The sequence below is a fragment of the Scyliorhinus torazame genome, chromosome 9 (genome assembly GCF_047496885.1).
Source record: "Scyliorhinus torazame isolate Kashiwa2021f chromosome 9, sScyTor2.1, whole genome shotgun sequence".
NCBI classification, from domain to species: domain Eukaryota; kingdom Metazoa; phylum Chordata; class Chondrichthyes; order Carcharhiniformes; family Scyliorhinidae; genus Scyliorhinus; species Scyliorhinus torazame.
In genome coordinates this window covers 86,756,074-86,770,223 of record NC_092715.1, presented here as the reverse complement: position 1 = coordinate 86,770,223, position 14,150 = coordinate 86,756,074, and the positions used below count along the sequence as shown (strand labels likewise).

Here is a 14,150-nt window from a genome sequence, read left to right as displayed (position 1 = left end):
TTCACAAACATGAGAAAAGCTCAACTAGCTGATTTGTCTTATAATTTCATTGACTATTGCAAACTACTCTATATTTGTTACTGCTTTAAAATATTGGTAAACCAGCCAGTCTGATAACTCAGACAGATACAAATATGCCTGGCACTATATTAATCATTTCTGAATTGATGCAGGTTTGGAATGAGAGTCCTACATTATAAATCCACCCAAGAATACACCTATGTTCTACATTATAAATGCATTTCTCAGGTGACCAGAGTGTATCCCAAAAACTGAGAAATACTGGGTCATAGAATCATAGAATCTCTACAGTGCAGAAGGAGACCATTTGGCCCATCGAGTCTGCACCGACCCTCCAAAAGAGCACCCGACTCATGTCTACGCCACCCTATCCCCATAACCTAACCTGCACATCTTTGGACTATGGGGGAAAACCGGACCACTCCGAGGAAATCCACGGATATACAAGCTCCACACAGACAGCCATCCAAGGCTGGAATTGAACCCGGATCCCTGTGAGGCAGCACTGTGTCACCATGCTAACCCTGTCAATTGCACAATTTTTATTTAAACTAGGTTAAAAGGTTTCATGTGATTTTCATTTCAGCTATTGAAATTTTAAAGGGTCTGGACGATTGACACTTTTATTGCCATGTAGAAGAATGACTTTTTTTCAACTCATATGGAGTGAATTTGGCTACTTTCCTATTAAGTACAAGAAAGAAAGACACCAAACAAGGGTTTGAATGATAATGGATGATGGACAAGATTTCCTGATCTACAACAAGCAGAAATGCACAAAAATAGAAAGAAAATGTCAAGTCCCATCATTAATCGTATAAAGTAAATAACTCATTAAGTAACTTAATGCAAATAAAAGTTATCAGAATTCTTTATACATCTTATCTGTGTATATAATGAAAAATTCTCATCAAATTTCTTGCAATCTTTAATAATATTTCTAAAAGGCAAAGCAAATATTTCTAGAATTCAACACTTCTGAATTATTCCAAAGTTAAGAAAAGGTTAAATAATTATGAAAAATTAACTGTACATAATAGCCCTCATAGTCCTTCTCAAGATTCCCAATTTTTATATTAGATGAAGAAAATATCTAACATTTTCAGGTAAGCATTCTTGGCATACATCTTGTATGAATAAATAAGGCATTGAAATCTTTAAAATGATGATGTATCAGTTACTCACCACTTCCTCGACTAGATCCTCGACGATGAGACCTTGCTCATCAGTTCGTAGATTGGTTACCCACATCCATCCATCCTCCAGTTCGTTGTGAACAATAAACATATCCCCCTTCAGAAAACTGCATAAACACAATACCTATGTTGAAACTGCAGCAATGAAACACTAAAAGCATTTTCAAATTGAGATTAAATTGTCCATACTCTAGAATCTAAATAAACAAAACCTCTTGCAAAATAACCAAATTAATTTGACATGGACGAGGCCTGCTTTTACGAGTCAAGGTTCCTCTGCAACCTTCCCAGGTAATTGGAGGTAGCACAACCATCTGAGATTTCACATAAACATTTTGTTCAGAAAAGTATGGATTCAGACTAGGAAACAAAACACAATTTATTGCACCTACGAACAGGTAGTTTCCTGAAAGGTCATTATGATCCACTAGATATACAGGGATTCCTTGTTTATCATGTTACAGCTTTGAAGACTTAGACCATAAAAAATAGCAGCAGAATTAGGCCACTCAGCCCATGGAGTCTGCTCCGTCATTCAATCATGGCTGAGATTTTTCTCATCCCCATTCTCCTGCCTTCTCCCCATAACCCCTGATCCCCTTATTAATCAAGAACCAATCTACCTTGGTCTTAAAGATACTCAGTGCTTTGGCCTCCACAGTCTTCTGCGGCAAAGAGTTCCACAGATTCACCACCCTCTGGCTGAAGAAATTCCTCATCTCTGTTTTAAAGGATTGTCCCTTCAGTCTGAGGTTGTGCCCTTTGGTTCTAGTTTTTTCTACTATATTTTCCTACTAGTGGAAATATCCTCTCCACGTCCACTCTATCCAGGCCTCACAATATCCTGTAAGTTTCAATAAGATCCTCCCTCATCCTTCTCCTGCTGATAATCCTCAAGCAACTCCTTAAACCTATTCATCAATGAATCCCAAAGGATGGGTGTATCTAAAAACTTGAGTAGAATTTAACTGGAAGAAAAGGTAGACGAGGGTAGAGCAGTTGATGTGGTGTATATGGATTTCAGCAAAGCGTTTGATAAGGTTCCCCACGGTAGGCTATTGCAAAAAATACGGAGGCTGGGGATTGAGGGTGATTTAGAGATGTGGATCAGAAATTGGCTAGCTGAAAGAAGACAGAGGGTGGTGGTTGATGGGAAATGTTCAGAATGGAGTACAGTCACAAGTGGAGTACCACAAGGATCTGTTCTGGGGACTTTGCTGTTTGTCATTTTTATCAATGACCTAGAGGAAGGCGCAGAAGGGTGGGTGAGTAAATTTGCAGACGATACTAAAGTCGGTGGTGTTGTCGATAGTGTGGAAGGATGTAGCAGGTTACAGAGGGATATAGATAAACTGCAGAGCTGGGCTGAGAGGTGGAAAATGGAGTTTAATGTAGAGAAGTGTGAGGTGATTCACTTTGGAAGGAATAACAGGAATGCGGAATATTTGGCTAATGGTAAAGTTCTTGAAAGTGTGGATGAGCAGAGGGATCTAGGTGTCCATGTACATAGATCCCTGAAAGTTGCCACCCAGGTTGATAGGGTTGTGAAGAAGGCCTATGGAGTGTTGGCCTTTATTGGTAGAGGGATTGAGTTCCGGAGTCGGGAGGTCATGTTGCAGCTGTACAGAACTCTGGTACGGCCGCATTTGGAGTATTGCGTACAGTTCTGGTCACCGCATTATAGGAAGGACGTGGAGGCTTTGGAGCGGGTGCAGAGGAGATTTACCAGGATGTTGCCTGGTATGGAGGGAAACTCTTATGAGGAAAGGCTGATGGACTTGAGGTTGTTTTCGTTGGAGAGAAGGTTAAGAGGAGACTTAATAGAGGCATACAAAATGATCAGGGGGTTGGATAGGGTGGACAGTGAGAGCCTTCTCCCGCGGATGGATATGGCTGGCACGAGGGGACATAACTTTAAACTGAGGGGTAATAGATATAGGACAGAGGTCAGAGGTAGGTTCTTTACGCAAAGAGTAGTGAGGCCGTGGAATGCCCTACCTGCTACAGTAGTGAACTCGCCAACATTGAGGGCATTTAAAAGTTTATTGGATAAACATATGGATGATAATGGCATAGTGTAGGTTAGATGGCTTTTGTTTCGGTGCAACATCGTGGGCCGAAGGGCCTGTACTGCGCTGTATTGTCCTATGTTCTATGAAACAAACATATACCATGCATTAAGTAAAGATTCACACTCTTGCCCCAAAGGAATCGCATCAGCCACAGGAGTTAGTTTGCAGACCCCTCCTCTGCCAGAAGTATAAATTATCTAATCCATACTGGAAATGTCTTCACTAGTGAAAGAAATGGACAAATATACACAAAGTATTGATATCAGAGTGCAACCTATTCTACCCTGTCAAAGAAAGCCAGGTTGGGTTTCTAATTTTTTGCCTCACTACATTCTGCACATGCAAAGTGAACTACAGCAGAATATGGCATCAGACATAATTATAATGGTTTACAAGTTTACAGGGGATAATACACAAATCATTTCCATTAAGTGTTAGTAGCTGAAGCCTCAAGGGGCTGGAAGGGGCTGGTCCGAGGGGGGGGCTGGAACACAGAGTCTCGCTATACGCAGACGACCTGCTTCTATATGTTTTGGACCCACTAGAAGGGATGGAAGAAATTATGAGGCTTCTGGGGGAATTTGGCCGGTTTTCGGGTGATAAATTGAACATGAGGAAAAGTGAGATGTGCGCGATCCAGGCAAGGGGGCAGGAGAGGCGATTGGGGGAGCTGCCGTTTAGACTTATAGGGGGAAGCTTTCGGTACTTAGGCATCCAGGTGGCGTGGGAATGGGAACGGCTACATAAATTAAATCTGGCCCGACTAGTAGACCAAATGAAGGAAGATTTCCGACGGTGGGACGTGCTATCACTGGCTGGGAGGATACAGACAGTGAAAATGACGGTCCTCCCAAGATTCCTGTTTGTGTTTCAGTGTCTCCCCATCTTTATTCCACGGTCCTTCTTTAAACGGGTCAATAAGGTGATCTCTGGCTTTGTATGGGTGGGTAAGACCCCACAAGTAAAAAAGGGGATGCTGGAGCGTGGCCGGGGGGGAGGGCAGGCTGGCGCTGCCGAACTTTAGTAATTATTATTGGGCGCCGAATATAGCCATGATTAGGAAGTGAGTGGTGGGGGATCGGTGTGGGAGTGGGCAGAGGCGGTATCATGCAAGGGCACTAGTTTGGGGGCATTGGTAACGGTGCCCCTGCCATTCCCGCCAACACGGTACTCCACCAGCCCCGTGGTGGTAGCGGCCCTGAGAATCTGGGGGCAATGGAGGAGACATATGGGAGCAGAGGGAGCATTGGTCTGGTCTCCAATCTGTAATAATCACTGGTTTGCCCTGGGGAAGCTAGATGGAGGGTTCCGGAGATGGCAGAGAGCAGGGATCGAGAGGATGGGAGATATGTTTATAGAGGGGACTTTCCCAGCCTGAGGGAGTTGGAGGAGAAATTTGAATTGACGGGAGGGAACGAGTTTAGGTACCTGCAGGCGCGGGACTTGCTACGCAGGCAGGTCTCAACCTTCCCGCTCCTACCACCAAGGGGGATACAGGACAGGGTAGTTTGCAGAAGGTGGGTGGGAGAAGGGAGGGTTTCGGACATTTATAAGGAACTCATGGGGTCAGAGGAAACGCAGATCCAGGAGCTGAAACAGAAATGGGAAGAGGAGTTAGGAGGAAAGATAGAGGACGGTCTCTGGGCGGATGCGTTGAGCAGAGTCAACGCGTCCGCATCATGTGCCAGGCTCAGCCTGCTACAGTTCAAGGTCGTTCACCGGACTCACATGACAGTGGCCTGGGATGAGCAGGTTCTTTGGTGTAGAAGATAGGTGCGCAAGGTGTGCGGGAGGAGCAGCGAACCATGTCCATATGTTCTGGGCATGCCCGAAGCTCAGGGGATTCTGGCAGGGGTTTGCAGAGTTCAATGCCAAGGTGTTGAAAACAAGGGTGGCACCAAGTCCAGAGGTGGCGATTTTCAGAGTGTCAGAAGACCCGGGAATCCAGGAGGAGAAAGAGGCAGATATTCTGACCTTTGCCTCTCTGGTAGCCCAGAGACGGATATTATTAGCTTGGAGGGACTCAGAGCCCCCGAAGTCGGAGGCTTGGATAATTGACATGGCTAGCTTTCTCTGTCTGGAGAAAATCAAGTTCGCCCTGAGAGAGTCAATGTTAGGGTTCGTCCAGAGGTGGCAACCGTTTGTCAACTTCTTTGGGGAAAATTAACCGTCAGCAGAAGGGGAGGGCTGGGGGGCTGGGGTTTAGTTTAATTTAGAGTAAGGTGTTAGAAAAGGTGGGACCTGTGAGGGAGGAAGATGGCTTTTGCACTATGTTTATATTTGTATGTGCATTGTTGCTTCTGTTGTTGTTATAAAACCGTAAATACCTCAATAAAATGTTTATTAAAAAAAAGAGTTAGTAGCTGTCTTCAGTTGTGGTCCAAGACATAAAGAAAATGAGCTAATAGGGCAACATCCCAAAAATTAAAATAATAACCTTTGGTGAAATCAAAGCAAATTTCCATTGTAGCTTCAGTCAAAACTTTACTCAACAAGTTTCTCAACTCGTGCTGATAAACAGAGATTTATAATTTGGACCCCAAGCACACATAATTCTGTTTATCACAGCTAGATGCATTGATTCAGAACTGGTTTGAATCCTAACACAGGATAAAAGAGCGTGAGGAGAGTGGCGGGGACACAGTGAAAGAGCGTGAGGAGAGCTGTGGTGACACAGGATATAAGAGCGCGAGGAGAGTGGCGGGGACACAGTGAAAGAGCGCGAGGAGAGTGGCAGGGACACAGTGAAAGAGTGTGAGGAGAGTGGCGGGGACACAGTGAAAGAGCGTGAGGAGAGCTGCGGTGACACAGGATATAAGAGCGCGAGGAGAGTGGCGGGGACACAGGATAAAAGAGCGCGAGGAGAGCGGCGGGGACACAGTGAAACAGCGCGAGGAGAGCGGCGGGGACACAGAGTAAAAGAGCGCGAGGAGAGCGGCGGGGACACAGCTGCCGGAGAAGCGACCTTCAGATTTACGGCGAGAGCAGTGGCCAGGAGTCTGTCAGGAAGGTAAGTTTGCCTCTTTAAATCTTTAAAAACTTACCTTGAAGAGTGACATCACAGCAAAGCAGTGACCTGATTGGCTGGTAAGGAAAGTGCTCCAATTAGCAGTAGCTGGGAGAAATTTGACTCTTCATATGTTGGTATGTATTGTGATTGGCAAGTAAAATCTTTATCCTTTCACTTATTCATTATTTGATATTATATTTGTATTCAGTTAAGGTACAGTGTAAAAATGGCAGGAAATCCCAGTCCCGTGTTATGCTCCTCGTGCTCAATGTGGGAGTTCAGGGACGCGGCCGATGCCCCTGCAGCTCCTGTTAGACCGCATGACGGCTCTGGAGCTGCGGATGGACTCACTTTGGAGCATCCGCGATGCTGAGGAGGTTGTGGATAGCACATTCAGTGAGCTGGTCACACCGCAGATTAGGATTGGTGAGGGAGACAGGGAATGGGTGACCAAAAGGCAGAGAAAGAGCAGGAAGGCAGTGCAGGTGTCCCCTGCGGTCATCTCCCTCCAAAACAGGTATAACGTTTTGAATACTGTTGGGGGAGATGACTCACCAGGGGAAGGCAGTAGTAGCCAGGCTCATGGCACCGTGGCTGGCTCTGCTGCACAGAAGGGCGGGAAAAAGACTGGAAGGGCTATAGTCATAGGGAATTCAATCGTAAGGGGAGTAGACAGGCGTTTCTGTGGTCGAAAATGAGACTCGCGAATGGTATGTTGCCTCCCGGGTGCACGGGTCAGGGATGTCTCAGATCGGCTGCAGGACATACTGAAGGGGGAGGGTAAACATCCGGTTGTCGTGGTGCATATAGGCACCAACTATATAGGTCAAAAACAGGATGAGATCCTACAATCAGAATTTAGGGAGTTAGGAGATAAGTTAAAAAGTAGGACCTCAAAGGTAGTAATCTCAGGATTGCTACCAGTGCCACGAGAAAGTCAGAGTAGAATTTAAGAATAGTCAGAATGAATATGTGGCTTGAGAGATGGTGCAGGAGGGAGCGGTTCAGGTTTTGGGACATTGGCACCGGTTCTGGGGACCGTGGGACCATCACAAATCGGATGGTCTACACCTGGGCAGGACTGGAACCAATGTCCAAGGGGGTGCTTTTGCTAACACTGTTGGGGAGGTTTTAAACTAATGTGGCAGGGGGATGGGAACCAGATTAGGAAGTTAGAGGTCAGTAAAGAGGCAGCAACTAAAGCCAGTAAGGTACTAGATAATAAACTCAATGTGACTAAGGGGAAGAGTAGACAGGGAAGAGATGATGAACTCAAAGGGACAGGTGGTCTGAGGTGCATTTGTTTCAATGCGAGAAGTGTAGCAGGTAAGGCAGATGAACTTAGGGCTTGGATTAGTACCTGGGAATATGATGTTATTGGTATTACTGAGACTTAGTTGAGGGAAGGGCAAGACTGGCAACTAAATATCCCAGGTATTGATCCTTCAGGAGGGATAGAGAGGGAGGTAAAAGGGGTGGAGGAGTTGCATTACTGGTCAGAGATGATATCACAGCTGTGATTAAGGAGGGCACGATGGAGGATTCGAGCACTGAGGCAATATGGGTAGAGCTAAGAAATAGGAAGGGTGCAGTAACATTGTTGGGACTTTACTACAGGCCTCCCAAAAGCGAGCGTGAAGTAGAGGTACAAATATGTAGACAGATTATAGAAAAATGTAGGAGCAATAGGGTGGTCGTGATGAGAGATTTTAACTTCCCCAACATTGAATGGGACTCATGTAGTGTTGGAGGAGTAGATGGAGCAGAATTTGTAAGGAGCATCCAGGAGAGTTTTTTTAGAGCAGTATATAAATAGTCCAACTGGGAAGAGGCCATACTGGATCTGGTATTGGGGAATGATCCCGGCCAGGTGGTTGAAGTTTCAGTCGGTGATTACTTTGGGAATAGTGAGAGTGGTCCTAAAGAAAGAGTGCTAAATTGGGGAAAGGCCAAGTATAACAAAATTCGCAGGAGCTCGGGAATGTGGATTGGGAGCAGCTGTTTAAGGGTAAATCCACATTTGAAATGTGGGAGTCTTTTGAGGAAATATTGATTAGAGTGCAGGACAGACATGACCCTGTGAAAATGAGGGATAGAAATGGCAAGATTAGGGAACCATGGATGACGGGTGGAATTGTGAGACTAGCAAAGATGAAAAAGAAAGCATTCATAAGATCTAGGCGACTTAAAACTGATGAAGCTTTGGAGGAATATTGGGAAAGTAGGACAAATCTCAAACGCGCAATAAAGAGGGCTAAAAGGGGTCATGAAATATCTTTGGCTAACAGGGTTAAGGAAAATCCCAAAGCCTTTTATTCATATATAAGGAGCATGAGGGTAACTAGAGAAAGGATTGGCCCACTCAAAGACAAAAGAGGGAATTTATGCGTGGAGTCAGAGGAAATGGGTGAGATTCTAAATGAGTACTTGCATCGGTATTCACCAAGGAGAGGGACATGACGGATGTTGAGGCTAGGGATGGATGTTTAAATACTCTAGGTCAAGTCGGCATAAGGAAGGGGGAAGTTTTGGGTATTCTAAAAGGCATTAAGGTGGACAAGTCCCCAGATCAGGATGGGACCTATCCCAGGTTACTGAGGGTAGCGAGGGACGAAATAACTGGGGCCTTAACAGATATCTTTGCAGCATCCTTGAGCACGGGTGAGGACCCGGAGGACTGGAGAATTGCTAATGTTGTCCCTTTGTTTAAGAAGGGTAGCAGGGATAATCCAGGGAATTATAGACCTGTGAGCTTGACGTCAGTGGTAGGCAAACTGTTGGAGAAGATACTGAGGGATAGGATCTATTCACATTTGGAAGAAAATAGACTTATCAGTGATAGGCAGCATGGTTTTGTGCAGGGAAGGTCATGTGTTACAAACCTAATAGAATTCTTTGAGGAAGTGACAAAGTTAATTGATGAGGGAAGGGCTGTAGATGTCATATACATGGACATCAGTAAGGTGTTTGATAAAGTTTCCCATGGCAGGTTGATGGAAAAAGTGAAGTCGCATGGGGTTCAGGGTGTACTAGCTAGATGGATAAAGAACTGGCTGGGCAACAGGAGACAGAGAGTAGTGGTGGAAGGGAGTATCTCAAAATGGAGAAGGGTGACTAGTTGTGTTCCACCGGGATCCGTGCTCGGACCACTGTTGTTTGTGATATACATAAATGATCTGGACGAAGGTACAGGTGGTCTGATTAGCAAGTTTGCAGATGATACGAAGATTGGTGAATTGCAGATAGTGAGGGGGACTGTCAGAGAATACAGCAAAATATAGATAGATTGGAGAGTTGGGCAGAGAAATGGCAGATGTAGTTCAATCCAGGCAAATGCGAGGTGATGCATTTTGGAAGATCTAATTCAAGAGCGGACTATACGGTCAATGGAAGAGTCCTGGGGAAAATTGATGTACAGAAAGATCTGGGAGTTCAGGTCCATTGTACCCTGAAGGTGGCAACGCAGGTCGATCGAGTTGTCAAGAAGTCATACAGCATGCTTGCCTTCATCGGACGGGGTATTGAGTACAAGAGTCGGCAGGTCATGTTACAGTTGTACAGGACTTTGGTTAGGCCACATTTGGAATACTGCGTGCAGTTCTGGACGCCACATTACCAGAAGGATGTGGATGCTTTAGAGCGAGGAGGGTCACCAGGATGTTGCCTGGTATGGAAAGTGCTAGCTATGAAGAAAGGTTGAGTAGATTAGGATTGTTTTTGTTGGAAAGACGGAGGTTGAGGGGGGACCTGATTGAGGTCTACAAAATTATGAGAGGTATGGACAGGGTTGATAGCAACAAGCTTTTTCCAAGAGTGGGGATTCAATTACACGAGGTCACGATTTCAAGGTGAGAGGGGGAAAGTTTAAGGGAGATGTGCGTGGAAAGTTTTTTACGCAGAGGGTGGTGGGTGCCTGGAACGCTTTGCCAGTGGAGGTGGTAGAGGAGGGCACGATAGCATCATTCAAGATGCATCTAGACAGATATATGAACGGGCGAGGAACAGAGGGAAGTAGATCCTTGGAAAATAGGCGACAGGTTTAGATAAAGGATCTGGATCGGCGCAGGCTGGGAGGGCCGAAGGGCCTGTTCCTGTGCTGTAATTGTCTTTGTTCTTCTTTGAGTCATTCACACTCCATCACATGGTAGCAACTGTCCAATTTTGCCAGAAGCAACTTGCCATCCATCAGATCACTCCTTTTGCCATTCCAATTATTCAAGGTAATTTCCCCATATTACCTCAGCCTCGTGCAAGTGGGTAAGCAAAAGTACATTTCACACCTTGGGTGCGATTCTCTGAAATGGAGACAGAGTGTTCGCGACGTCGTGAACGCCGTCGAGGTTCACGACAGTGCGAAACGGCCCCTATCCCGACCGATTCAGGGCCCGAAAATGGGCTAGGTGCGGCGCCGTGTCATTTAAGCGCGCCAGGCCTTGGCGCCGTGTCAAGGCGGCTGCGCATACATGACGCGACCGGCGCCGCATAACTGGCGTCACCCGCGCATGCGCGGGTTGGCCGGCGCCAACCCACGCATGCGTGGTTGCCGTCCTCCCCGAGTCCTCAACGCAAGAAGATGTCCGACGGATCTTGCGGGGCTGCGGACGAAAGGAAGTCCTCCTTCAGAGAGGCCGGCCCGACGATCGGTGGGCACCGATCGCGGGACAGACCCCATTTGAGGGGCCCCCCGGTGCAGGATCCCCCCTCCCCCCCCACAGGCCGCATCCCCAGCGATCCCGCGCTGTTCCCGCCGGCAGCGACCAGGTGTGGACGGCGCCGGGGGAAGCCCGCCGTTTTGGGCAGGCTACTCGGCCCATCCGGCACTGAGAATCGCGGGGGTACCGGTGAATCGCCATTTTGGCTGTCTCGGGCGATTCACTGGACCGTGCCGCGCAAAACGTGATTGTGCCGATCTGGCCGCTTCAGTGAATAGCGGGAGGGCGTCGGACCGGCGTCGCGGGAAAATGTGGCGACCCAGGCGATTCTCCAAACCAGCGCGGGAGCGGAGAATCGCGCCCCTTATCTTTTAAAAATGTGTAAAAACAAGAGATCTTGTTGCTGTGGGTACTCAAGGTGAAAGGGTGAAGCAGTGCACTACGGACTGGCTGTAATAGTACTGTATGAATTAAGATTTTACAGTGTCAATCCAGTTCTTAATGGGCACGGACTTAAAACACAAAACTGCACCTAACTCACTATTTTGTAATCGTTCAGATAGAGCCAAGAATGTTTGACACAGGAGACAGGAAAAATTGAATACTCATGCAGAAACGGACTGAGGCACGTGGATGGGCTGGAGCAGAGCAGTGTGTTCTGCAATTTGTCTATATTGTAATGTCCTGGGAGTGTTTAACGCTGATGCTGAGTGACTGACATGGAGTATACAATCCTCCACTGTGACTTTCCTTATTATGATAAACTAGGAAAGAAAGAATCATTGATGAGGCACAAAGCAAGTCCTCAAGTTAAACATGGGCGATAATGAAGTTGCTGCATTCAGTTCCTGCCACCAACTTCATTCCCCTTCCCAGCCACCATCTCAAACTCAACCAGATTATTTGCAACTTCAGCATTTTATTTGATCCTAAATCCTAAACTGAGCTCCATGTCCTTATCGCAAAAACATCCAGCTTCCATGCCATTGCTCACATCATCCTGCTTCGAATCATCAATCCAGCTCAACACATTAACAGCTGTCTATTCAGTCATCTGAATTTTTTTGGAATTTCCCCAGTTTTCTTAAAAATCTAGCCTATGTATCTAAAAAAATATATAAAAAGCTAATAGAAACTGATACACCACAAAGGTTATGGAATATAAAAGCCAAGGTGATTTACTACAATTATACAGGGCACTGGTTCGACCTTAAGAGGATTACAAAGTTCAATTTTGAGAAATTAATGGTAGGATGGATATGTTATCCATTGAAAAAGTTCAATGATATTTCAGATGGACACAGTAAGAAGTCTTACAACACCAGGTTAAAGTCCAACAGGTTTGTTTCACACACTAGCTTTCGGAGCACTGCTCCTTCCTCAGGTGAATGAAGAGGTAACCTCTTATCTCTGAAGGTTACCTCTTCATTCACCTGAGGAAGGAGCAGTGCTCCGAAAGCTAGTGTTTGAAACAAACCTGTTGGACTTTAACCTGGTGTTGTAAGATTTCTTTCTGTGCTCACCCTAGTCCAACGCCGGCATCTCCACATCATTTCAGATGGAGGCTGGACTGCCCAAAACTGAAATATTATTTATATTAAAGTGAGGAGGTAATAGAATGATCTGATCAAAGATGTTTATCATAATAAAGGAACAGATCAGTGGAATTATTTTCCCTCTGTCGATGAATCTAGGAAGAGGGTGCATAACCAACAAACTAAGTCAGTGGCCACATATAAGGATTTCTGACTGCACCCTTATAGGTGGGTCTTTGTGTTGCACATCAAAATGATTAATAAGCATCATGGTGAAGTACAGGATGCTCATTATTTTGACTTAATTAATATCAGCCTCTTTTCATTCAGTGTTTGTGGCCCACCTATGGAGTGATTGGAAAGCACACCTGCAAGAGACATGAATATCTTGTGCAGAACACAAGAGGGTGCAATTGGTACATTCATGGGTTAGAACATCATACAAGCAGGATAATGTCTCTCTTGTGGGAACCATGAATTGGATTCAATTTGAATTGTTTTTTGGAGCAGGCAAGGAGCTGGATTAGGGGGTTGCTCCTGTCCACACTCTGAGCTCTGGCTTTGTAGCTCTGATAAAATAATTTTTTTTTAAATTAAAAGAGGTGAGTCAATTCCCATAAAAGACAACATGCAAATTAATTACACAAATAACTGACGCCATTGAACCCAATCAACATCTGTGCCAGACCTGAATATCAACACCGGTTTTAAATAAATACAAATCAGAGATTATGCCTAGATTATGACCCAGAAAGCCACGGATAAAAAAATCAATTGAGATGTTTAAAAAATATACTTATTTGGCAAGTAAGGATATTGAGTAAAGGTAAGAAAATAAAAAGGTCCACTATTATTCCACTAAATTTGGTTTTGAAAAAACATCTGAGATGTTCCGAGAGCTGTAAACAAGAAACTAGAAGGGTGACTAAAAGCTTTGCCAAATGAGTCAGTTTTAAGGAGGGGCTTAAAGGAGGTGATGGTGGAGAGGCAGATAGACCTACAGTAGTTGTGTAGTGCCAGAAGACTGGAGGATAGCAAATGTTGTCCCCTTGTTCAAGAAGGGGAGTAGAGACAATCCCAGTAACTATAGACCAGTGAGCCTTACTTCTGTTGTGGGCAAAGTCTTGGAAAGTTTTATAAGAGATAGGATTTATAATCATCTAGAAAGGAATAATTTGATTAGGGATAGTCAACATGGTTTTGTGAAGGGTAGGTTGTGCCTCACAAACCTTATTGAGTTCTTTGAGAAGGTGACCAAACAGGTGGACAAGGGTAAAGCAGTTGATGTGGTGTACATAGATTTCAGTAAAGCGTTTGATAAGTTTCCCCACGATAGGCTATTGCAGAAAATACGGAGGCATGGGATTCAGGGTGATTTCGCAGTTTGGATCAGAAATTGGCTAGCTGGAAGAAGGTGGTGGTTGATGGGAAATGTTCAGCCTGGAGTTCAGTTACTAGTGGTGTACCACAAGGATCTGTTTTGGGGCCACTGCTGTTTGTCATTTTTATAAATGACCTGGAGGAGGGCGTAGAAGGGTGGGTGAGTAAATATGCAGATGACACTAAAGTCGGTGGAGTTGTGGACAGTGCGGAAGGATGTTGCAGGTTACAGAGGGACATAGATGAGATGCAGCGCTGGACTGAGAGGTGGCAAATGGGAGTTT

At 45.4% G+C, this 14,150-nt stretch overlaps 1 protein-coding gene across 1 annotated transcript in view; it reads right to left on the bottom strand.

Annotated features, from left to right (window-relative positions):
* The window catches only part of LOC140429358 (ras GTPase-activating protein 1-like), a 374,654-nt gene that overhangs the window by 267,770 nt on the left and 92,734 nt on the right, over positions 1–14,150 (bottom strand). Inside the window, exon 5 of the mRNA XM_072516226.1 lies at positions 1,207–1,324. Coding sequence (XP_072372327.1) covers positions 1,207–1,324 — 118 coding nt within the window. The remainder of the gene's footprint in view (positions 1–1,206; positions 1,325–14,150) is intronic.